The 26,156-nt window shown below is 39.2% G+C and overlaps 1 protein-coding gene across 2 annotated transcripts in view; it reads right to left on the bottom strand.

Moving 5' to 3' along the window:
* Positions 1-26,156, bottom strand: part of TULP4 (TUB like protein 4) — a 150,093-nt gene that overhangs the window by 100,934 nt on the left and 23,003 nt on the right. For both annotated transcript variants that reach the window (XM_063151369.1, XM_063151370.1), the window contains exon 2: positions 21,725-24,007. In XM_063151369.1, coding sequence (XP_063007439.1) covers positions 21,725-21,976 — 252 coding nt within the window. In that variant the 5' untranslated portion in view covers positions 21,977-24,007. The remainder of the gene's footprint in view (positions 1-21,724; positions 24,008-26,156) is intronic.

Genomic DNA, 26,156 nt, shown 5'->3' with positions numbered 1-26,156 from the left:
GCAAGGTTGTTTCTGAATATTATCCTCCATAATAAGATGTTTAATCAACAGTGCCATGCAAAACCTCTATTCTGCAGCTAGAGAACATAAAACCCCCGATTCACACTGGTCTGAAGCTTCCCTTTTGCCCTAATTTATCACTGAAATGAATAGTTTTAAATATTTATTTGGTTGGAAAGCTCATTTTAGTATCTACAGGTGAATGTATCTTTTTACAAGTATCCACTATGTTGGCTGAGCACTTTATATGCAAATACCAATAAAATGTTCCTTTTTAAAATTAAAGGACATTTTTGCAGAAATACAGCACAGCTGAGCTTGGAAGGGACCTCTGGAGGTCAGTTGGCACAAACCCAAGCTCAAGGAGGGTCAGACCTAGACTTGGCTGCCTGGGACCATGTTCAGGTGGCTTTTGAGTACTTCTAAGTTAACAACCTCTTGTCCCAGAGCTCAGTCATCCTCCCAATAAAATAGCATTTTCTGATGTTTAAAGAGAATTTTCTGTGTTTCAGTTTGGGCTTGTTACTGGGAATAATTCAACTCTCTACTCAGACAAAAATCAAAAATCTAAAAAACCAGAATTTACAAGGACTTAAGGGACAATAAAAATAAGTGTCTCTAACATTTCAAAGAACATTTTAGGTAGCAATTATGCTATGGGAACTTCATTTATGTTAATGTTTACATTCTCCTTGCAAATTTTCTCTTTTTCCTTTTCCCAATATAATGACTTTGAAGACTTTAGCCCTTTAACTATTATTGTGTCCTAGTTTTTTCTGATCTTTCCAAATCTTTATCTTATGGCAATTTCATTCCTTTGTACATGGGCTATAGTTTGTAGGTGCCTGTGTGCTTCACCTACTCTTTGCATTTTAATATCTTCTCAAAAAAACATGCTCATTAAGCTGCATCATTTCCATACATTTATTACATTCAATAACACAGGTATTTGACATTTAATGTCTTCGTCTCTAAAACTTTAAAAAAAGTTTTTTAACATGCTCACCATTTTCCAGGATGACAAACATTACTGAATTATTTGATCTGCTAACTGAGATCAGAGTATGCACTGCACACAGCATGATCAAAGCCAGGAAAGTGGACACTTCCAGTAAAACCCAGAAATCAGTTCAGTGCATGAAATCTCTCTGAGAAAGGCAATCACAAAAACCAGTCACCAGAAAACAGATCAATACTTCAGTACACCAGTGTTACCATGGACCAAGCCTAGCCAAGTAAATCGTACCTATTCTCCAGTCAAGAGACAAGTCAAATATACCGTCTACATGCACAAATATTTTAGTGCTCACATTTTAAAACAAATAAAGATGATCTTATTTCTTATGACAAAAGTAAAAGATACAGATAACTGATTATACAACAACATTAAATACATAAAGGCTACAGATGTCAGAAAGAAGAATCTCCCAACATTCCAAACACATGTATTTCCATTCACTTGGTACATGAAGAGCTGCTCTGAATTGACAACTGTTTAACAAAAACCCCTGATCTTCTAGCAAACAGGTAACTGACTTTGCTTTAGCTTCAAGGCTTGATGCCACTTAATAAGATTTCTCCAGGGATGTCGGATGGATTTCCTGAGCACAGACACACCTCAGCACAAAACCCAGTAAGAATTCAGGTCCCTGGGAAGGCTCAGTGTCCTGGGTTGACTTTATGATGCTTGTATCCCCAATCGTCTCATTCTGTTTATGTTGAATAATAAGTTTTGCACCTTTAAGAGTGTTCCAGAGAGTGAAGGGGGGGAGAGAAGAAGCAGCAGTTTGTTTTCAGACACTGCACTCACTCCTCCACATTCCTGCTCCTGGACTGTGATGTCTCCGGACGGACAGACAGCAGGACAGAGCTCTCCTTTGCTTTTAGTTAGTGTTAGCTAGCTGAGGTGGAGAAGTTCCCTGGACTGTTTTTTTCCTTTTTCTTTGGACCTCTTGAAACTGCTCTGGACTGAACACCCAGGAGAGCACCGGCAGCTGCAGCTGTGGCCCACTGGGCCGGGCCGGGCCTGGCCTGCGACAATTCTAGCACCGGAGGGATTGATCAGAGACTGAGTGAGCTGAGTTTCAACCTGGGGTTTTCTCAGTTTGTCATCTCTTTTAGAGTGGCAAGGGGTCTCATTGTTTGATATTGTTTTGGTTTTATTGTTTAATAAACAGTTTTTTTCCACCTTTCTCCAAGGAGGTATTTTTTCCGTCCCGGACCAGTTGGGGGGAGGGGCCGATTGGATCTGCTTTTCCCACCGGAGCTCCTTTGGGGGATTCTTCCCCAAATTTGCTCTAAACCTGGACACTCAGGAACGAGGGCTCACAGCCTGCGACTTGCTTGCTTTGTGCTCTCCTACCATGACTCCACTACATGGAAAAGTGGCCTCTGTTCCTCTGTTGGCCTTCCTGCAGGCTCCTCAGAGCACTGGCAAAGGCAGACTGAGGCAGCAGCTTTCCTGCCTGTGCACCCTCATGTGAAGCCCCATGCAGTGAGCAGCTCAGGAGCACCCCAGGGCCAGGGCCAGGGCAGCAAAGAGGCCATGGTGCACAAATGCTGCACATCTCCAAGACAGAAACATGGCTTGCAGGGAAAAAAAAATAAAAGAAAAAGAAAAATTAGATTTAGTGCAAGCCTCTTACGAGACATGTGAAGATGCAGTCCCAGCCAAGCAAGCCAGCTGTTCCCTGCAGTAGTCTTGTCAAATCAAGCTCCCTTTACCCCCATGAGTAAACAGATCTTATTTCAGGTCCCATCTGTACATACAGGACTCCAGGTCTGCCAGTATGATTTTGACAGTCTGACTGACACAGCTTTTGAAGCTGTTCAACTTCTTTTATCTGCCTGTGTGCATGCTGAATGCAGCCATCCTTCACACTGAAAATAAAATAAATACATATCATCATTCATCACCACTGTTTTGACAAATATTACATGGAACAAAGAAGCAGGAATTGTACTGGGATCCCATGTCAGGTCCTCTATCTGTCACCAGTAAAAATGTTCCCCACTAGGCTTTCTTTCAAAGAAACACATCAGCCCTAACTATAACAAGTGGCAACTGTCATTATTATATTGGCCTTCATTAGCAACTGTGAGGAGGTGGGGGAGAAAGGGAAAACAGAGAGCAGCATTATGCCACTGTAGGGTTTTCATTACTGCTACGTGTAGTTGTTGTTCCTCTAGTCTCAAAACGCACATAAATCAACTTCAAAACACTCAGAACAGGGAAAAAACCCCATGATTCAGATGTAGGGGTACATTAGATTCTGTATGAGCAACAGACTAGCATGATTCAAATCAGGAAAATAAATTACTGGAGTGGCATGAATAAATAATTAACAACTGTTGCAACCTTTTCCAGTGCAGAAGAAAAAAAGACCATTGAACAAAATCTGAAGTATGGATATTTAAACAACAAAGGAAATACTTTTTCCACACAACCCATAGGTAAATTGTACAAGTCATTATGCAGGATGGGTCAAAGTTTTACACTTGATACAAACAGCAGTAAGGCAAATTCACAAAAGAAAGTCATAAGAACAAGACCTGTGAGCCCGGCCCAGAGAGCTCCTGAACTGCAGACATCTGAATCTGTACCAGAAAAGCAAAACTATGGGCAAACTGGTGCTTAAACTCTTTCCTGTGTGTTGGCTACCACTCACTGCCAGAGCAGGAAACTGCCATCAGGATGTTTGATCTGATACCCTACAGATGCTATTAACCACTGTGGACAAAGCCCTTAACATGTAAAACTTCATGCTGTCCTGTCTCAAACAAGATGACAATTAATTCTATTATTAATTCTATTTTAGGATTAATTCTAAAAATTGTCAGATCTAACATTAACCTTTTTTTCTCTGTCTCTGGCAAAATCTGCTCTGTATTTCTTTTTCACTCCTGTTTTCAAAAGGTCAATATTTGAAGCTTTAAGTATCTTTTATTTTCTCATCACATCAAAAGTTCAATTGTATCATAAAGTTAAAATTCTGTCAAGGGTCATTTTAAGAACATTGAGCAGTATATCTATGAGCAAGCTAGTATACACAGGCAGCTTGACCTACCTCTTTTTCTATAACATGTCAGCATTGAGCCTTACCAGACCAAATGCTCAAATCACAATTGCAATAAACACCTGAAGACCTTGTGAAACTCCTTGAATTGTCTTAACACCATAAAGTTCAGGCAGAAACCTCTGGCCCAAACAATTAAGCAGAGGGCACTTAAATGGCACAACAAAGTAGGACTGAGCCATTTCAGAAATACAGAGGGGGTTTGGGGCAGATGCAATTAAGACAAGGAGTCAGATGAGCCAAAATAGCACTAAGACTGAGGTAAAGCTGAAGAGTTTCATTTCCAAATAAAAAAAATACTAGGAAAACAGAAAATGTGGTTAATGACAGATTTAAAAAAGGGGAAAAAATTATTCCATTTTTCAAACAGCACCTTCTCAGAAAGTTCAGAAGACTGTTTTATCACAACCATAAAACCAGTACTACAGTAGACCAGTAATAGTGACTTCTGTCAGAAGTCTGACAGTATGCCAGTGAAGACCATGAATTGAGAAGTGCTAAACAGCAGATTACACACAAGGGTGTAAAGCAGACTTCTTTGATCACACTCCTTTTACCTGCACCCCTGAATATCTGGGAATAGCATCCATCTGTGGATCCATTTAAAGTTACAATGAAGAGGATGCTTCACACTGGCATGACAAGTTTGGACTGACAAATTCAACTGCAGTGTCCAAGAAAGCTTCAACAGAGTCAGAGCTCTGCTTGATACAACACAAATCATAACTCTGCTTTTTAGCTATTTCAATTAATGTACGTTTTAAATTAAAGCAGTCATTCTATTTTTAACTTAAAAACACCAAACACACATTAGTAAGGAAAAACTGAAATCTCCAATGTCTCCCTACTTTATAAACCTTCAGCCATACTGTGTATAACAACCCTTGGATACTGGTCATAAACCAGAAGGTTTACAATGCTCCAGTTTACAGAAGACTCTGCAGGTAAGAATTCATGGCATCTTTTAAGTCACCTGCAGACTGCCTTGCAGGACTGTAATGACTGAAATCTCTCACTTAGAAGACAACAGACATGTGGTCCTGATCCCAATGTATAGGCAATGCCACACAGAAACCACCCAGCACTGGCACTAGGGATTGCACCAGGACTGCTGGGTGAGTATAAACCTTAAAGGCTGAAAAAATTCTTGCAGCTGTCACATTTTTGCATATTCACTCTGACTGGTATCTCTCATTATCCTTCAGAATAGTCACCCTCTAGCTTTTCACAAACACTGAGTTCACATAAAGAGATTCAAAAGGAAGTAAAGAAGAAAAGGCAAAATATGGTAACTTAGTTTAAAATATTTTTAAACAAAAAGGGTGAAACTGTAAGGGGGCAGGAAAAGAATCACAGAAATGTCACCTGAGAAAAAGTAGCAGTGAAAATAAAAATGATGATGATTGCTGTTACTATTATTATTATAGCTACTACCATCATCATCATTTGCTTATTTGTACCATTTAAATAAACATCTAAAAGGGTCACATGGAAAAAACCCCCATCAATAATGCCATCATGAGGTGGCAGCCATGCAATACAGAAACCAATCACAGGTTGCCAGAAGGTATAATTAAAGCACAGCATGATGTTCAGGGTGTGTTTGTTTAGAAATTTAGAGCTGAGAGCATGGATGGACCCTTCCAAAGTACTAAGTCATGTTATAGACTTTTCTTCTGCCCTCAATCATTTAACCTGTTTGCAGACAATAATTTGGCACAGGTAAAGGATTACAGTTCAGATAACAAACATGGCAGCAACACAGATTTCATTTAAATTATCTTATAACAAGGAAGATCCACTTATGGAGAAATCTATAAAAACCAGGATGATTTAAATAAGGCCTTGTCATTGATCTTCAATTGCCTATAACATTCTGATGGCTCCAAAAGGCTTTCCTTGGGAAAGACAGAGAGAAGGTATCACCCAAGCCAGTAACATCCAAAACCTCAAAAGGATGCATCTTTACACTTCTGGGCTTCATCCTATAAAACAGTGAATTACATGAGTATTCTGTGCTTAATGGGTGGATAAGGGTCCTGATACAGCAATTCCAAGCAAAGCAAGCAAACTCACATTTCAGAAAAGCAGCTTTCTTACTTGTATCAGCACTGCCATCTCCTTTCTTGCAGCTGGTCACCCATGGGCAGGTAGAAAGGGAAAATCAGGCCAAACCAAACTGCAGTCTGCAGGGCAGCAGGGCAGCCTGCCCTGCCTGCTCTGGATCAGGCCCAGGATGCCCCATTGCACCATGAATTCCACTCCTGTATAACAACTCACATTTTTGTGTTAACGTTTCAGCATGCACTTCTTCTCTTGCCCTTTTCTGCAAGACTTGTTTATTTCAACTGAGCTATTTTTATCTATTTTGCATCCCCTCCCTATGCTCTTTTATCTGCTACTCATATTTTTTCCATTCCTTTCAGTAACTAATCCCTTTGTGGGTGGCTTGCACAAGGACAAGCCCAACAGACCTCTTGCCTGATTTTTATTTAGTTATTTATTTATATTTAATCTTGCCTGGCTATGTATTTTATTTGGCAGCTTTATGGAGAGATTTCCTTTTAGTGTTTTAATTCAGGCCATAGAGGCCTCAATAGGAAACTTAATAAATGATCTAAAATAAATAACTATGACATTCAAATGGTTTCACACCACACACAAGCAAGAACAGAGTTGTTGCAATAAAGCATTTCAGTGATAAAGAACTTCACAGGCCCAGACAAGAGGTAAAATCTAAAGGTGCCATTATCTAATGCCTTTCATCTGAAAGGACCCTGGAGCACATTGTTATACAGCTTTGTTTATAAAAGGGAGATCATAAAATAGATTAACATCCTAAAAGATCCAGCATTCTATTTCTACTAGAGTTTGTCATACAGTTGTAAATTTTAACAGCTTTTTGATGTCATCTGGTTTGGCATCCTTGTGACTGAGAGATCCTGCCTCCATCTTTTCTGCTCTGTAGCTTGACTTGGTCACCTAGTGCTGGCATCTCTCACTGAAAAAAAGCCCTGCAGAACAGGGGAAGCAAGCAAAGAGCTTTTGCTCCAGCTTCAGGGATAGCCTGGCTCCAGGAAGAGATCAGCTCCAGCTACCTCCAACAGAGAGTGTTGTGGACATGCAGTGGCTCCTGCAGCTGTGTAAGGCAGAACCATTTATCATCCCTGGAGGTAACAACACAGAGGAGCCAGGCAGGCAGAGCTCACTCCTCAGCAGGGCTGTGCCACAGCCCCTGGGCTCCACACACACACACCACCAGCAAAGCTCACTTGTGAGCCCATTCTCCAGCTCAGGTAACTCCCACCTGAGGGGCAAACACAAGCCACTGGTACAAGGTACGTGTCTGCTTTCATTGGCTCTGGGAAGGACATCACAGCAGTGCCCCACACCAAGTCCAGCCATGTAACAGAGGAGAAGCCAAAGCACTCGATTCTCTCTTAATGCCTGAATAAGGTCTTTGTTCATCTGCTTCCAGAACAATGACAAAGTGACAGGAAATTTCAAAAGAGCAGCAAGAGTTATTAGCTTGCTAATAACCACCCAAAAATGAATACATATTGGTGAGCAACCTTCTATCAAACACTTCTGTGACTGTCGTGACTAGAGTTGCTCCAAAAATTTTCAGCTGATTAAAAAACCTCAAAACAAGCCTCTTATCTTCAACTATTATTGGCTCACAGAAATAGAAATCTGTGTCTTCAATTTTAAATGAAGTTTTCAAGGCTTCCCTTCCTTACTCATCCCAAATAATGAATGAAGAAAGCAGCAGACTAATTTTTTAGGCAGAAATACAAAGATGAAGAGGAGGGAGCAAATGGCTTTCCAAAGCTTTTTTGTATTTTAAGTGAAAAGTTCAAATACTCCCAACTTGTAAAAACAAAACCACAAAAAACCCAAAACAAAGTTGTCACTATAAACAGATTAGACTAAAATTTCACAGAATCTAACACATTCCACTAAAAGCAGCACCATCCTCACAAATATTTAAAAAAAATTAACCCATCTTTCTCTGTTAGGGAAAATACCCATTTTACAAGAATAGTAGCTAAATCTACACTGACAGAAGCTAGCCATGACTGCCAGAGCACAGTATAATGGAGCTGTCACTGTTAAAGAACACTTGTAAAAATAATTTGGAAAATCAGCCATCATCACATTGGACAGCGAATCCGAAAAAGCACTCTCTGCCACAGCCTTGAAGTATAAAAATTATTTTAAAATACATTTAACCTTCTTTTTACAGCCTCCAGTACAGTTCATGCACCTTCTGCAGGTTATTTTATGGGCCTCTGCCTCATTTTGGCAATGTAAGGACTAGAAAATGCAGCCTTAAGGTAGATTTATTTAACAGCAGCAGCTGTACACTCAATGAATTTGTTCCCATGTGTATTCAAAACTCACTTCCACTGACATTCAAAATAAAAAGTTAACATCTCAAAGTCATCACAGTAAAGAAATGCAACAGTATGTTCCATTAAACACACTTAAACCTGTTTGAAATACATGTTTCACAGAATATCTAGGTGAGCAAACCTACATTAACCTACAAAACCTTCTTTACTGGTGAGGATTAAAAGCTCCACTTGGTTTTTTGGACCAGGGAGGTATTTGCTGTAGTGGTGAGGATACACTAAGTTGACTGATAAACTGCCAACTTTCTTATCATTTCCCATCATTTCTCAAGTGATTCTGGAGCTAATTGGCAATAAGAAACTTCAATTACTAACTGACTTTCTTCTAGCTTTCACGCCTACCCAAGGGAGTCACACACCATCTTTCAGACTCAAATACCTGTGATTCTCAGTCTTAATAATCACTGCAGCACATAAATACATCACAGATTATTTTCTTTTTCAGCATACTTTTAAAAGTCAAGCTTAATAAGAACATGTTAAATCTGACATCACTAATGTTATTACAACAACACTAAACTCAATTATTAAAACCTCTCATTGACATGAATCATGTTATCCATCCTCTGGGCACAATCCTCATCATTACAATTGGTCTAAAGCTCAGAACAGGTGATTTGTAAGCTGTTTGACTGACTGAATCACAGTGAGCTGGATGTATAACATAGCTAAATATCCCCTTACTCTGACTGCTCTGTACACCTAGGTTTTGAGCTTTGAAGGTAGCTATGCTGTCCATTGAGGAATTCCTTGAGATTAGCTAGATATATACCAAAAAACCTCACTGCACTGGTGCCCACGTTCAGTGGGGTCAAACGTTACTCATGATCAAACTCTGAAGACAAGTCATGAAAATTTAATTTTAAATTGGCTTGTGAAATCAGATACTCAGAAGAATACCAAGATTAAACTGACAAAGACAAATGCCAAGAAATGTTGGCTACCTGTGTAGAATTACAGTATCAGATCATTTAATGAAAATTAATTGATTCATCTTCACAGTTCCAAAGACAGAAAAATTAGAACTACCGTTCTTCCACTTTTCAGAAAATGAGAAATACATCCAGGTGAAAAAACAAAAAAACCAAAAAACAAAACAAAAAACCAATCCTTCACAGCAACACTGAGCTGCTGAACTGTTAGACTTTGTTTTTTTCATGTCCTTCCCTGCATACTTACTCCTTTCCAAAACAAGTAATATGGAACTTGTTTGGGCAACTTTCCCTCACCCACAGACACTGCACAAGCACTGAATGGAAGAGAATGACAAGGAGTCAAAAAAAAAGAGTATGCATCCAGGTAATTGAAAACTGAATCACAATATGTGTGCACCAACGCATTCAAAGAAATGAACTGACATGGTAGATCGAGTGCAGCTAATGCTGACATTACATAACTTCTGATAGCTCAATCTTTCTCTCTGATACACGATGGCTGTCTGACAAATTGCTAAGGTTTTACAAAAGAAGTAGGATAAACCTACATGTTTCTCCTGACATCCACCATCAACCCACAAGGCGATGAGCAGGACTGATATCTACTATCTGCATGTAACTAACAGCTATTAACGTTGTCATCTCTGGTTTGGATCACTCACTGCAGAGGATGAAGACACTGTGATGACATCTGATAGCTGTTTATGAATTCAGGACATCACAACTATAGATCCAACCCCGAGGCCTGGCAGAAAGCCACATTAGAAAAGCAGCAGGCAGGATTGCCCTCTTCTCTGACATCTATTTCCTCCAGGTATCCCTGCATCTTGAATCCAAACAGTCCCAAAACTCCCACCCTACCTACACTTCAGGCCCATTCCCACTTCTACCTAAATTCTGAGCTCTTTCCCTATTCTCATAAAAGCTGCTGTCATTAATGTGAAATTAATTACATATAAGATGCCTACATCAAGTAAGCAAAAACCTCCACTGGAACAGATTCTAGTAAAAGTACTAATGGATGCCCACTAGGTAATACTATATATTTTCCAATAGCAAAATAATAATAATAATGATGATGATGATGTAGTAGAAGTACAACTAGCAGTTCAGTTGCTACCAGTATTTGCACCAATGGTTTACAAAGAAAATTTTAATAGCAAGGTATTTCTGATATTACTAGTAGTTTTAGAAAAAACAGCCTAGGAGACCAGAGTGCCTTACATATTAAATCACTTTCAAATTTCTGTCCTTAAGATTAAAAATGTAAAGGCCACAAGAAACTTAAAAACCAGCTGCCCAAACCCACCAAGTTTAAAATATTTTAACTCTCCGTCTTATTTTTTTTCAAAAAAGAGATACACTTGCTACTAAACATTGGTGCATCTCAGTATAAAAGTCTCTTGCTCAGAAATTACATTGAAAAAATCCCAAATGAAGTCATAAAATGCCTCGTGCATAGCATAGAAATTCTTTCTATTGTGCTTTCTAGTTTATGGACAAGATGGAAGTTTTTCAAATCAGGCAAACCTGTTCTGATTACTGTTACAATTATGCATCAAGGCTGCAGACAGAGCAATTAAAATGTGAACGAGGCATTATGAAAATATTCTGTATGTATGGAAACAAAATTAGACATATTTACCTCAAATGGTAGTACAGGATCACCTGGTTTTAGAGAAGCCTCTTCTCCCTTTTTATGCTTTAGATGGCTCATTTTAGCTGTCAGTAGCAAGACCTTCAGGATGAAAAAATTACTTCCACCTGTAATTCCTGACACCCACTGCCTTGCAGTGCACACAGTCGTCTCCCCAACCAGTGAAATCCCAAGTAGATCTCACTTCTCCACTCCAGGAGGAGCCTGGCTGAGGGAGGACATTTTAACTCTTACTAAGTGACCACACAGACTAGAACCCTTACCATAGTTAACTCAAAGAAACACCAGCCTCAGAAAGGTCCTTTAATAAAACATAACATTGTGTCAAAACCTAATTCGAATCTGTTTATTCAACAGAGTAACTTTATGGCAGCCATAAGGCATAATAACAAGGTATAAGTGGTTTCATAAATAGTATGTATGAAAATGACAATATCAAAATCTCATTTGTTAACCTCCCTGCTGGATTTGTTTCTTCTGGAGAAAGGTTAGGGCAGGAGAAATTCTGTCATTATGAACCATTCTCAATTTGAAGCACTGCTTCAAAAGACTTCTGATTTCCTTCCAACATGAACATCTATGTATATGCCAATAGGTATTCCTCAATAAACAAGCCTTGGTTTACATTTTTATAACTTGCATAATTGTTGCTGATATTCAAGAAAGCTAATGACACGAGATTTCTCTCACAAGTGAAATGCAGAGTCTGGAATCTCTAATTAGTAGGAGAACTACTAAATCTGAGGAAACCATTGAGAGTATTATTCTGAAAACATTAAGAATGCTGGAAATGCAGTGAAATGTAAATAAACACATAGATGATGATTTTTCATAGGAAAACAGTAATTCCTACTCTAACATCTGTGATCAATGGGGTACCTTCTGGCCAAAAGCAGAATTGCTAAGATAATGTAAATGAGAAAACATTTATCTTAGACACCAATAAACATAACTTATGCTAAGGCCCCATTTTGTACAGTAAACTAATTTGAGCCTGGGAGGAAGAACAACAAATGTTCTTCCATTTCATACATTTTGCTCAATACTGGTCCCATTTAGGTTATCAAGCATATGCCTAGCTCAAGATATTACCAGAACAAGAAGTGACAGGTACCCTCAATCTGCAGCCTTTCTTAGCCACTTAATCCTCTGCATATTTTTAAGATACCTTATTTCAAGGACCTAAACCTTTTGAGCATCCATTCCTTAAAATAACACAACTCCCTCCACAGCAACATCCTTTATTAATGAATCAGACATTTGGGATTCTGATTCTGTGCAGCAGCTGGAACCACAGTTCCATTGTATGCTCATAGGAAACTGCTCAGCTGAAGAGGAAGATATTTGTATATTATCAGGCTCAAAAAGTACTGCACAGGACCAAATCAGAACTGGGGAAAGGGAAAGAAGAAGAAACAGGATCCCTTTTCTTTATGTCCTGTTGTATCCCTTACAAACTAAGCTCTCTAGTATGCCATCAACACTCCTTTTACCCACAGCAGAGCACCAGAAAGCAGTCTCACTCTATCCTCTGAACAGCTTCTGGGGTATCTTCACATGTGCACCCCTGACAGATAAGGTCATTCCTCAAGAAAGGTCCTCATTAGGGAAGCTACAAATCACACAAAATCACAGAATGAACTAGATTGGTAAAGGCCTTTGAGATCATCAAGTCCAACGTGTAACCTAACACCTCTTTGTCAAATAAACCATGGCCACATTGAGTGCCACACCCTAACTTTAGTTCAAAACACATCCAGGGACGGTGACTCTACCACCTCCCTGGGCAGATGATTCCAGTGCCCAATCACTATTTCAGTGACAAATTGTTTTCTGATTTTTAACCTAAACTTCCCTGGCACAGCTTAAGGTTAAATATCCCCATTTTTAGTATTTTGTAATCTAATAATCAAGATTTTTGAGTCTCCTTTCTACCTTTATTCTTTTTTTACTGACATAATTCTCTGTTGTGTATCTACCTGAAGAATGACCTTGATATTCCTTTGCGGGGAACTGGTTTTCCTGTAAAACTCAACCTCCTCTAGCTCTTTCAGGTTTGAGGCTTTAGAGCTGTCTCTTCTCTAGGTGGAAGAACTCTCTTTTTGCCACCTTACTCAGAAGACTGCATTTCTTCTTTAGCAGGCTGAAAAATTCACTCTTTCCCAACTTCTCCAACATCTCTTGCAGGTGCTTATATTTGGCCCCCTCTCCAGGCCACCACTCAAGCCATTAGCAGGACATGGCCACACTGCTGATAATCAGCCTTCTGCTGTTGGCCGTTATCCTCTGGAAGCCACATCTGTGCATCCGACTGCTGCCTTCTGCTGACTGCCAGAGCCTGCCAGATCCCCCACACGTTTGCTCAGCCTCACAAGAGCCAGGGCCATTCTCCACCCTGTGACAGCATTCTGAGACTGGCTGCACTCCAGCTGCACCTGTGGCTCCTGCACTTGGGCAGGGGCTTGTACACACCTCTCCCAGGCACTGTGCATCTGCTGCTGCACGTTTCTTCACATTTCTGCCTTGTCTTGTCCAGATGAAACAATTGCTTGCCATTTTCTCATTTAACAAGCAGATGAGCCAACTCAGCAACTGGAGCACTGCTTGTGATACAATTTCCTCCAGAAGTCTCATCTTTCAGTGTCTACATTTAGCATTTTTATCACTTTGTTTGAAGCAGGGCTGTAGGTTTCTATAGCTTACAAAAGACTCACGTTCTGTAGCTTCTTCTAGAACTTTTCAAACACCATGACTTGTGCATCTAGACAGTTCCTTCTCTTCAGCTCAATGACAATTTTCCTTCCCAAATTCTGTTTCTCTTATGAAGTCACTCACATCCAACAGCTCGACTTTCTTCTGCATTTTAATAACCTCTGCCTGTAACTCTGCATCAGGATTTTGACTGTGCTCTCCAACTCTTTGACTACTTGGGAAACCATATGGATTTCTCCTCAGAAAAAAAAAATCCTCCTCTTCTAGCACAGCAGTTGGTTCTCGTTTTAGCCAAACTTGAATGGATTCTCTCCACACTTCTGTATGCTTAGCACTTCCTGCCTGCCTTCAAGAGCTTTTTTTTGATGCTGCTTCACCAATTTCTGTGCAAGAGATTTCACTTAGATTCACAAATATATTTCACAGAGTCTCAGAGGGATTGGGGTGGAACCTCTGGAAATTCTGAGCTCCCTGCTCAAGCAGGGACGTGGATTTGCTTGCCCAGGACTGTGTTCAGATGGCTTTTTTGATTATTTCCAAGGATGGAGACTCCAAAACCTCTGGGCTATTTTTAAGCCACCTGCCTTCACAGTAAAAAAAAACATTTTCTGATGTTCATGGGGAACCTCCTGCAGTTTAGTTTGTGCCCTTTACCTCTCTCTGGGAACCACCAAAAAGAACCTGGCTCCATCTTCTTTGCACCCTCCCTGCAGGTACTTATATACATGAATAAGATTCTTCTGGACCTTCTCTTCAGGCTGAATAGCCCCAGCTCTCTGTCTTTCCTCACAGGTGAGGTGCTCCAGTCCCTCAGTCATTTTTGTGGCCCTTCATCGACCTCTCTTACTGGGGAACCCCCACCCCAGAACATGATCCTCCAGGTGTGGCCTCACCAGAGCAGTGCAGAGGGGAAGGACCACCTGCCAATACTTCTCCTGATGTCACCAGGGACACATTTGCCCTTTTTGCAGTAAGGGTTACACTGCTAGCTCATGTTCAACATTCTGATTAGGGTAAGCAAAACTGTGTTTTATTCTTTAGTAAAGCCATCTACATACATTTAATATCCTTAAAATAACAACAATAATAGAAAAATCAATGCATAAGGATACTATTTCCCAGTATATGAATTTGTCAAGTAATTCTAGAACTGGAATATCACAATTCCGATGAAAATCATAAACCAGCATTTCTTTTTGAAAATACACAAGAATTTCCCCAAGTCAACTTCATTTTCATTACTTCCCATAACAATTGTATTATACAAGTGGATTATTTCTCTTTAAAGAAGTTCCTAATGCAAAGAGGATATTGAGAATTTCCTCAGAAGTTCATGCATGTTCACAAAAGATTGCTAATAAAGCAGAGATGCTGGCTGCCCAAGGATAAGCGCCTATAAAATATCTTTTGTCTGTCCTACTACATTTTAGCTACACTTGACAAGCAGTTACTTGGTACTCTACATTCAATTATATTGTGAAATGTTTATAGTTTGTAATGGGTATCTTATCTGTTCAGACTATCTGTAATTTGATGAACTCCTCTGGGAACTGCTTAAACCAAGGCAATGTCCTTAATGATTATAATGGCTCAGAAATGCCATCATAAAACCAAATCTCTCTACTCTTCAGATGCTCAATATATACAAGGCCTTGAGAAGTTCATAATAAATTCTTTGTTGAACACTTTACTCAGAAAGTGCTCATGTTCCAAGCTTGGGTATCCACTGTCTAATAGGTGAGTAATCTTGTCTATTCAGTACATCAATAGATCCTCATCATAAACTTATGTTAAAGAAAATGCATTTATTTTCCTTGAACACACAAATTATCATGTGGAACAACTGCTTTTATACAGAATAACAAAGAATTTTCACCCTAATTCAAAAAGCAAGAAATGCCCCTCAGGCATGTCATTATCCTAAAATATGCATGTTGTTATCTTTCAGCAATTTCTGGAAAAAAAAAATTGGAGTAATTTCTGATATAAGTGAGCTTCATTCCACTTCAAACTTTTCTGAGTAGAATTATCTAACAACAAAACTATAGCTACATTTTTTTCATGATAAAATTTTAAACTGCATGGATGACCCACTTACAAATATAATTAATTTTGTTTAAAAGCTGACAGTATTTTTTCACGTTATATATTTCTTTTTTCCTCAGCTTTCGGGGTAATCATCTAGATGCTTATTATTACAAACCAGAAAAATTTAAAATTTTCCAAAGCTGATGACCTAACCTTTGCAGGAAACAAACTGCTGCATGACCTACAAGAGCAATTTCCAAGTAGCAGATCAATGCAGCATTACCAACTCTCATTACTCAGCAACAACTGTGGCAATACTGGATGGCTTGCTTCAAAGTCACAACTGCATAAGAATAAACATTGAACAGGCAGGCTTAGATTCTGAGGCAATTGAGAAAAATGGACAGAAAGAAAGGCTTTTCACAAAAATATTTGTGAAAGTAGGAGCTGGGTGTGGCTGGAAAAAAGACAGTACCGCAAAGAAAAAGAGAAAGACTCACTCAAGAGAAAGTGGTCACAGTTCTTAGAGTGAACGAACTATACAGCAGTTGTGCTGGTACACAAGTTTAGGCCATACCTTGGCATTTGTAAACTGATACAGGGCATAGAAATGGTAAACAGCAAGACTGCTATTTGTCATTTAAGGGGAAAGGATCAACCATTTCCAACTTATTACTCCATTTATTTTCTTTAACAATTCTCCTAAGAGAAGGCCATGAAAGACACCTCTGCATGCCATGGAGCATGTTTAAACTTCAGCAAAGGTTGAAAAGACTGATAAAAGACTACCAAAAAGGTTTAAAATGTATTTTGGCTCTTTTAATATTTGCTTGAAGAAATAAAAGCACTCAAGCACCCAGGCTGATTGCAGAGCAGGCAGCTCAAGAAGGTGCATCACGGAGCCTGCATGACAGCCCAACGTGTCTGTCCTTTCTGCCAGCAGGCAGTGACAACAGCCTGGCAACACCAGCCACAGCTCAAACCAAACAGAGCCAGCACAGGCAGGCACGGCACCTACTGTCCTGCAAGTCACTCCCCACTAGTTCTGCCTCTCTGCAGCACCATTTTTCTGTAGCCCTAATAGCCTAAGGACAGAGGAAGGGCATGGTTTGAAGACAGATTTAGCATTGTATCAGGTAGGAGGGATATAAAAACCACACAGGCTTTCAGAAACACAAGCCCTGCTTCAGAACCTTGTATGCCCAAAGCTTGTCTGTCTTTTCCAATTACACTAGCTTGCTTTAACAAAAAGACAGTATTTCTGCCAACAAACGTCCTGTCTTCTTTGTGCAGTGACAGAAAAACAGAACAGAGATCTGCAGTACCACTGCAGTTTACAACAGTGTATGTCTTGTACCACTGAGACTTCTAAAGCCAAAAGGGATCATCATGGCATCATTCCACCTCAGGATTTTTTAATTATTCACCAGTAACAACTGCTCCAGCTGTGTCTGAAAGCAGCATTTGATATGAGGGATCCATACTGTAAAGAGTCACATGCGGATTCAATTCTTCTGTCCAAGAATCATAATAAAAATCACATTTAACTTTCAAAGGCCAGTTACATTAAAACAAAGTTCAAACAAACAAAAAAGTTTTCCTATATTGTTTTTCTGTATTCTTCCCAGTGACACTACAAACCAAGAAACACTACTGAAAAGGCTTATTTGTTTGGGTTTCTAAAATTTATTTCCTAAACAAGCAATAGACTGCTGGAAAAAAATCTGCTCTGCAAGATACATAAAACCTCAAAAAATGGGACAGGATAAAGAAAAGCTTTCTTTCTTTTTAAAACCAGGAAAATACATTTTAAGCTCCTTCTACTCTAAACCAAAACAAAACCAAGAAGTGTGCAGACTTCCATAACTAATGCAGTACGAAAACCAACATCTATTGAACATTTTTAAAGGACAGTGTTCCTTTGAAAAGCTGTAACTAATTCATTTGACAGTCCAGCTGAGGTATGTTTACATCCCTATCTACTAAAACCTGTGCTAAATGAAACAAGGTGGGTTTTTTGCAGCTGTAGATATGTGCTTGGAACACTGAAATAACAACAGAGGTAAATAAATAATTTCCTTTATCTTTACAGTAAAAAACGTTATATATGCTCAATGATGTATTCAGCTTGTTACTTAATTCACTGCATCTAATTTGCATATACTTGTAATACTTTTTAATGCCTCAGTCTAGCAATTAGCATACTGATTCTTATTAAATATATCAAAGATGTCTTTTTAGTTAGCACAGTCAAAAGTAAATGTACACCTGCAAAACATTTTTTTAAGCACTAGCAATTTAAGAAACATTAAGTGCTATAAAAATTGGTACCATCTTAATACACTAGACACAACAGAAACCATTAAAAGCAACACTTACAATGGCACCATCCAACCAATTAGATTTGCAAAATATTTCACTGGAAGGAAAATCCCTGTAAGGCTAATTGAAGCCTCCTAAATTAAGTTTGGGCTTTTTTTTCTAATTATCTCTCAGAAAGCCTCCTGAAAATCTCTCCCCAGAAAACTCAAGATGGATCAGATAGTGAAAGTTGGTATCTTTGTAGCACTATAAAAAAATACTCAGTCCGGCACACTTCAGAGCCTACTGGTCACAATTTTGTATCACAAAATGCAATATTTTCACCCCTTGCCACCAAATAAATAAGAACTAAGCAAAACAATTGCAGAAACATAAGTGTGGCTCACACTACAATGCTTTTAATTCTCAATTACTGTTCAACATGATGAGTCATTCAAATCCAGCACTACAATATGCATGTCAGTAATTCAGTCCTGGGGATTCCTCATTCTTGTTTGTTCTTATAGGCCACAGGCATTTCATTACAGCCAAGAAAATAAACCAAAAAGATTTCAGCGAATCTCTTCAGCAGTCATAAAAAGATTGCCAAAATCCATCACAAGCATTCACCTTCTTGACTTACTTAGAAATAGTCTCACATTCTTGCCAGAAGCACAGTGCTGCCACATTAGCTCTTCCTCTAGATTTTCACTTTAAATACAATGTAGTGCTCTGCCCACAGCATATTGTTAATTACACTCTAAATGGAAAACATTTATATTGCTTCTATATTGTCACTCTTCCATTCTGTTCATTTCAGCATTTTATACTTAATAACAGAACACATACTAATGTTGAAGTAGCACTGTATGACTGAAAAGCAATAAACCTCACTTGGCACCCTAGCTTTATCCCAGAGAAAAATATAGGTATAAATCCCCATTTATAAATCAACTCTAAAATAGGTATAAATCTCCATTTCTGGGAACAAGACAACACAATATGCTTCTAGAACTAGTCAGCAAATCAAACAGGCTCCTATGAGTTTTAAGTCAATCACAATCTAAGGGCCCACTCTGTGCAACAAACGTGGCTTTAATCAGACACACATAGGTCCTCATCAGACACACACACCAGGATGTGCCTGCAAAATCAGCATTTTCCATTATGGATGGTGGTACACAATAGAGACCACGTTGTTGTTGGCTTTTTTTAACAAGACAATAAGAAAACAAAACATTTACTTCTTCTTATGCAAATAGTAGCAATAAGCACTGCTGTTCAATATTTTCTTTCAAGAACCTTTCAGCAGACAGAAGAATCTTGCTGCCCATTGAACTACATATCTTTAACATTCTTATCCAAACCAGTGGGATTCTCCTATAAAAGGATTAAATTCAGTAAGCCTGGTGAAGAGCGCTGTGCAGCACATCATCTTGTAAAAATGAACTTTTATTTACAACGATGGTCAGAAATACATGACAGTAGGAAAACCTGATAGCAGCCACAGACTCGTCACAGAAAGCTAGTTCCACTAAAGCCACTTCTCTATCTCACCATGTCAGTTTTGTTTTAGAGAGACACAAATTGGAAGCCTCTACTATGGTCATTGACACAATTCCTGCTCTCAGGAGCATTACTTACAGGAACACACACCTTTACTAATCACAAGCTTGACCCAAACAACCACAACAAAAAGACTCAGAAGGAGAAGTTTCATTTCATTTGAATCTCTCTCCCTCATGCCAATCACTGTTAGCTGAAAGGATGTGCAAACAGCACAGCTAAATCCATGCAGCAATGATGCAATGACCCACAAAGAGACTCCAAGGGCCAACGGAGTAAATAAAGCAAAACTAGCCAAACCCAAAGGCAGCATGCATCTGAGCATCTTCTCCACTTAAATGGGCACATACTGAAACCTGGTCTTGTATTTCCAAGTTCTGCAATAAGACTTCACAGAAACAGAAACTTCCGATATTGTTCCCAAAACATATATTACACAAAAGAAGAGAAACAAGTGCCCAGGTTCACTGAAAATTTAGATAACAAAATATGGAGAAATGAAAAATGATTATTGTGTCACACACACTTAAAAAATAAAATGCAATTTGTAATTGAAAATTAAACAGACAACTAGCTGTCATTCAAACCAAAATGCTGGATTCAAATATCATTCTTCCCTTTGGGAAAATGTGGCTGTAATTTCTTTGAATGAACCTGATACAAATATATACATGAATCTGTCTTTCATCTATACATATAGAAGTCTGTATGATTTACCATACACCCACACACCTTCATACACACAAAGCATGTCGAAGCAATTATTTCAGACTAAGTATTTGATGGCTGCTCCCTTTTTTTGCTTAAAAGAGGATTGTTACTAATGTTACTCAAGAACCAAAACTACCCACTTCTGAAACTCTGGTGCAGCTTGGGTTGAAAGGGCAACATACATTCCCAGAGTCCACCCAATAAATAGCAAAAGAGACAAGAAAAAACACATTGTAAATTTGGTGTATCTTTGGTTTTCATTTCAGTACTTAAAATGTCACTCCACCCACCAACCCAACAGCAAATTTTTTATTTGAACAGATTCTTCTCAAAGAGCACATCCAAACACATCCTAACTAAAAAGCAGAAACAAACTAGGTCCTCCCTGTTGTCTAAGACACTTGGTATGCTACTGGGCATCACCTGCACTTTCCATGAAGCATTATACAAAGAGATGGGTGCCAGGAAGATGATAAAGCACAGCTGCAATACCAGTTTATACCAACATATTTATGCCTTTCAGAAAACACGAATGGAAAAGTTTTTGTATCATTGTACTCAGGACAATGCTTTGCACACTGAAGTTACAGCATTTTACTGCAAGGCACCTCAGCATTTCTCTGAGAAGTCACACTTGGCCTTTACTCTAACAAAATGAGAAGCTTTTCCAGATAAAGCAGCTATGTCCTCTCACAAGCCATTCCAGTTTGCAGCTTCTGAAAATCTGGCAGACTTCAAGCAAGCTTTTCTCCTATTGCCCTGCCTTTCCATTTGTCTTCCAGCCCAGACTTCACCACCGTGTGAAAGCAGTTGACTCTCACAGCTTTCAACTTCCATTAACATGCATTTATTGCATTTGCTTGGAAACTGGCAGGTGCTGGGGAATGAAGGAGAAAGTAGGCCAGACCAAAACAAGACACATTTCCAGAGAACCTCCCACCATCAGTCGTGTATGCTTGAATTTACCAGAAAAATTCCAATTGACCCAAATCCCATTTGGATTAGTCTTGAGCCTCCTTCATACCACTCTGTCAAATTCCAAGGAGGAGAGGAGAGGAGAGGAGAGGAGAGGAGAGGAGAGGAGAGGAGAGGAGAGGAGAGGAGAGGAGAGGAGAGGAGAGGAGAGGAGAGGAGAGGAGAGGAGAGGAGAGGAGAGGAGAGGAGAGGAGAGGAGAGGAGAGGAGAGGAGAGGAGAGGAGAGGAGAGGAGAGGAGAGGAGAGGAGAGGAGAGGAGAGGAGAGGAGAGGAGAGGAGAGAGGAGGAAGAGGGAAGAGAAAAAGGTAGCAATCATTTTCTTTAGAGTGTAACACACGTTTTGCTTACCTCACTGTTGTGGCCCCTCAAATTGAAGTTGATTCTCTGAGGGGTGTTCCGGTCCCTCCTGCAATGGCTGGAAGTGAAAGTGACGCCCACAACTCCTCTGCCATTGCCCGTTGCCAGCCAGCCTTCCTCATAGTACCGCCTCCTGCACACCGGTTTCTCCTTCTCACTTTTGGGGACTCTGCCTTTCCAGGAGAGGCAGAGGATGTTGGAATCGCTGCAAAGAACAGGCCCATGTTCCACTGCTGCATACATGCTTTTTAAATATTTTATTTTTTGACATAAGAAAGTAATATGTCTAGTGCACAAAATTTAAATCAATTTTTTTTTTTAATTGATAAGACTGACCTGGATAGATCATTGAAAGGGAGGAGGATGGGGTCAGTGTTTATAAATATCCACCAAATGCATAGTGAAAAATTCCTCTATAAAAGATGATGGCAGTTGGCTAAGAAAAAAGTAACACTTAAAAAAAAATTCAGGTTCATTTTTGTTTTGAGTCTGTAGAGTGGGGGTGCACTTATCCTTTGGAGAAACAGCTACTTCATAAGAGGCGCTCAAGAAATGGTTAAGTCATCTTTTTGCTCAACTTGATATAATCTTTATTCAGCCTGAGATTCCAGTTTAGTGTAATGCAATTCCAGAGACAAAGAGTTGCAAATGTGTAGGTTTCAAGTAACTTAAGGCTTTTAAAACTTCCTCCAGTCAGATTTTCTTCAAAAGTTCAGTTGCAGAAATTTAAACACACACACATACATATATATGTATATATATGACATTCCTCTTTTCCAAGCTGCCCTCTGGCATATCTTTTCCATCTGATGTATTTCTGCTGCTAAAGCTGAAAGAGATTGCATAAAGGGAAAAAAAGGCACACAAACCGTGTGAAACAACAGACCCGAACTTGTGCAGGCACTGGTGTGCCAGGCCAGTTGGGAAATCCCTCTTGGTACTGAACCGCTCGTTGGACTCAAAAGTTTTTGCAATCCAAAGCCAATCCAATTTTCATCGCAGCACTTTTTTTCCACCAGAGACCCAACACAGCCTGAACTGTTTATCACGCTATCTTGCCTGCTTTCCCACTTTTTGCTGCCACACACGAATGAAAAAGAACCCTCTCTTCATTTATAGCAGAATCAAAAATGCTCTAAAGCTTTTAGCTTTCAAAGTAGGTAAGTTTGCCTCAGGTGAACCATGAAGTTCTCTCTCCTGTGAAACGGGCTACAATGTCAAGCTGTTTTTCCTTTACTTTTCCCTTTTTTTCTGCTACAAGGAATCACAGACTTTTCATTCTACCATAAAAAAACAAATGCCAGAATTAAAGCACATCAAGTAAGCACTCTTTCAAAATCTTCTAGAATTCAAGGAAGGAAGAAATATAATCATGTAAAAAAGAAAGAGAAGCAGCATTAAAAATCTGACTTCCTGGGTTCACTATTTCTCTAGGTATTTTCCTTGCTTGTTTGACAGGATCTTTCCTTCTTGATGCTTGTCTACAGCACAGATTCATAGTTCCAGACACAACATTTGCAGCTGTACAAGAAGGAAACATATGAAGTATTCCAATTGTTTTATTTGAATAACATTTATGAGCTCAATTAGCTAGTATTTATATCACACTAAGTGAAAAGAGGAAAAAGGAGAGGGAGAAGGGATATGCAAGTTTGATGACCTGGTTAACTCAAGAAGGACGGCGAGGTTTGCTCAGTTCAATGCCCAGACTTGTCCCATAGTTCCTCAACTTATTTACTTCCAGTCATCATTGCTCAGCAGAAGGTCACGATTTATTGTCCATTCACATCCACTGAGCCCAAAGCAAAACGTGCCGAAGACCATACATTATTCCTCTGCTAGAACAAAATCAGTTTCCTCTGCCCTCTTGATTCTTCTGTTTCCCTCACAGCTATTGATTTAGATTGTGGAGGTATTTATTAGGCTTCTCCTGCACAGAGGGTGTTTTTTTCTTTCTCTTCTTGCAGACTTTTTTCACCCGTGAAGACCATGTGGAAAGTTGAACATTACTGGCAGGTGTCCTTCCATGGATTACTGATTCCTGTGCTGCGAAGGTGCTCCATCTGGTTCTCAAATTAATTTTCATCAATTGCAAAGCTCTCAGGAATAGGCCAGAGCAAGTCTACGTGATGACAAAAACATGTGCGTTTTCATGTACATGCAGTGCACACACCAGTCTGGTACTCAGAGCTGCATCTCCCTTTTCAGTTTAGGTGTGGTAATCTTGCAAGATGCCTGCTACTCAAAACTTGAAATCCTTGGATTCTTCCAACTCTGCAAAGCAAAGCACACACACAAACACAAAAAGAAAAAAGTGAATAAAATAAGTCACAACAAGTTAAAGATACTGGTACTACTGTTACAGTAATTGAAGTATTGTGATTAAGGATTGTATACTGGACTCCTACACAGTGTATTATATGTAGATAAAGCATTATTCAGAACATACATGTTTGCTATATTTGTATTTGATAGACACACAAAGACAAAATACAAAATTTTCTTTTTCACTTCCAAAATTCCCAAAACTTTTCACAATGGACATGTATAGCTAATGAAATGTATCTGGGAAGGATACTTTGAGGGGGTGAGAGGGGGAAGAGCTTTGTCCTGCTCACAGTCTCTGGGGCAAAGTCTTAAAGATTTCAGAGCTTTGAAGTGAAGATGGGGAAGGGAGATGTCAGTGATAGAGCAGGCACAGGGTCAGACCCTGAGGCACACACAAACAGAATCACAGAATGGCTGACCTGGAAGGGACCTCTGGACATCATCTAGTCCCACCACTGTGCTCAAGCAGGGTCACCAAGACTCAGTTACCCAGGATTGTATCCAGGCAGTTTCTAAATATCTCCAAGAATGAAAACCCTATGAATTCTCTGGGCAACCTGTGCCAGTGCTCAGTCATCCTCACAGAAAAGTGTTTCCTGATGTTTAGAGGGAACCATCTGTGTTTCAGTTTGTGCTCATTGCCTCTGGTTCTGTCACTGGATACCACCATTAAGAGCCTGTCTCTCTCATTCAATTCCCTCCCATCAACTGAACACAACAAGAAGATCTCCTTAAGCTTTTTCTTCTCCAGGCTGAAGTCTCAGCTCTCAGACTTTCCTCAGAGAAAAGATGCTCCAAACCATGAAAATACAGTACTGAACTTATTAGTCTCAAAGAGACTGGGAAGATTCCTCCAGGGCTTAAACTACTGCTTTGAAGAGATCTAAGGTACTTCAAAATTAAAGCTTAAAAGTCTGAATCAATACAGATGAATTTAAAAACTATTCAAATGCTGCTTAAATCTCCATTTAAAAAAGGGGAGGAAAATTCCCCAAAGTCAATTTTATACAAAAGAGTGTACACAAATAAAGCACAAGAGACCAAGCAAAAGGCCATTCAGGATATTCCAGTAGTTGTATCCGAAGTGCACACATATGCAGTTATTGCATCTACACAGTCACTGCTAAAGAGAGCTCATTTAAATTCAGAGCTGCATTCATAATAGTCATCAGAGCTGTAAAAATGGTCTTGTCTTTATTACATAAAGCACTATACTAACCTCATGTTTCCTGTAATTAACCACTTATTTCATTCTAGCATGGACATATTAATTAATTTTGTTTAAAAAAAAGAGACTAGATAAGAAAACAAACTTACAGACACAAAGGCAAAGTTGTGAAGTAGTTTACAACATTACACAGTTGGCTGTCTTATCAGAAACGCTGTCCCTGAGATTTGGTGAGTCACTGCCAGACCTCTTCAGCACTACATCTCACTGAAGTTTTAAAAACAATGGCTGCTATTAATTTCTTTTTCATCATGGCAAGATGATGATATGACAAACATCACCTTTCCAAATTCCTGGTGCTTATCAATTACAGCCCAGAGAAAGTTCATATACAGGAAAACATAGAAAAACTTTCAGAGTACAATGGTTTGTAGACAAACTTCTGCATTTATCCCATAAGCAAACTTGATCCTCTGAAGGATCAGTGCCATTGTTTCCATACTCACTGAAATCTTCCTAACAGACATCTGCATTCAAAAGTTGACATTTTATATTAGCAGCATGAGTATTATGATGCAAGCCTTTACTAATCCTACAGAGAAATAAAAAAAAAATGTTTACTGAGAAAACAAAGTCTCTGAAATATCAGAGCAGAGATAAGCACTAAACAGAGTTGTTTGAACTGTACAAGAATCCAGAGTTCACAAGTGGATTTTAAAATACAGTTAACTATAGATACAGTGGCTTTGCATAAAATCTGTATGCAACTTCTGTCCTTATTCACTGCATCTAAGACTAACAAGGTTGAGAAAAGGACTCATCTCCATCTTGGTCAATAACCTCCTCTCACCTTAGTTCAATTTACCTTCACTTTCAAGATTAGACAGACTAAAGGCTTCTCCTCTTGAAAATATCCTAACTGCATTA

Source organism: Melospiza melodia, chromosome 3 (genome assembly GCF_035770615.1).
Source record: "Melospiza melodia melodia isolate bMelMel2 chromosome 3, bMelMel2.pri, whole genome shotgun sequence".
NCBI classification, from domain to species: domain Eukaryota; kingdom Metazoa; phylum Chordata; class Aves; order Passeriformes; family Passerellidae; genus Melospiza; species Melospiza melodia.
The sequence above is the reverse complement of the archived record's forward strand: the minus strand, read 5'-3'. Positions and strand labels throughout refer to the sequence as shown.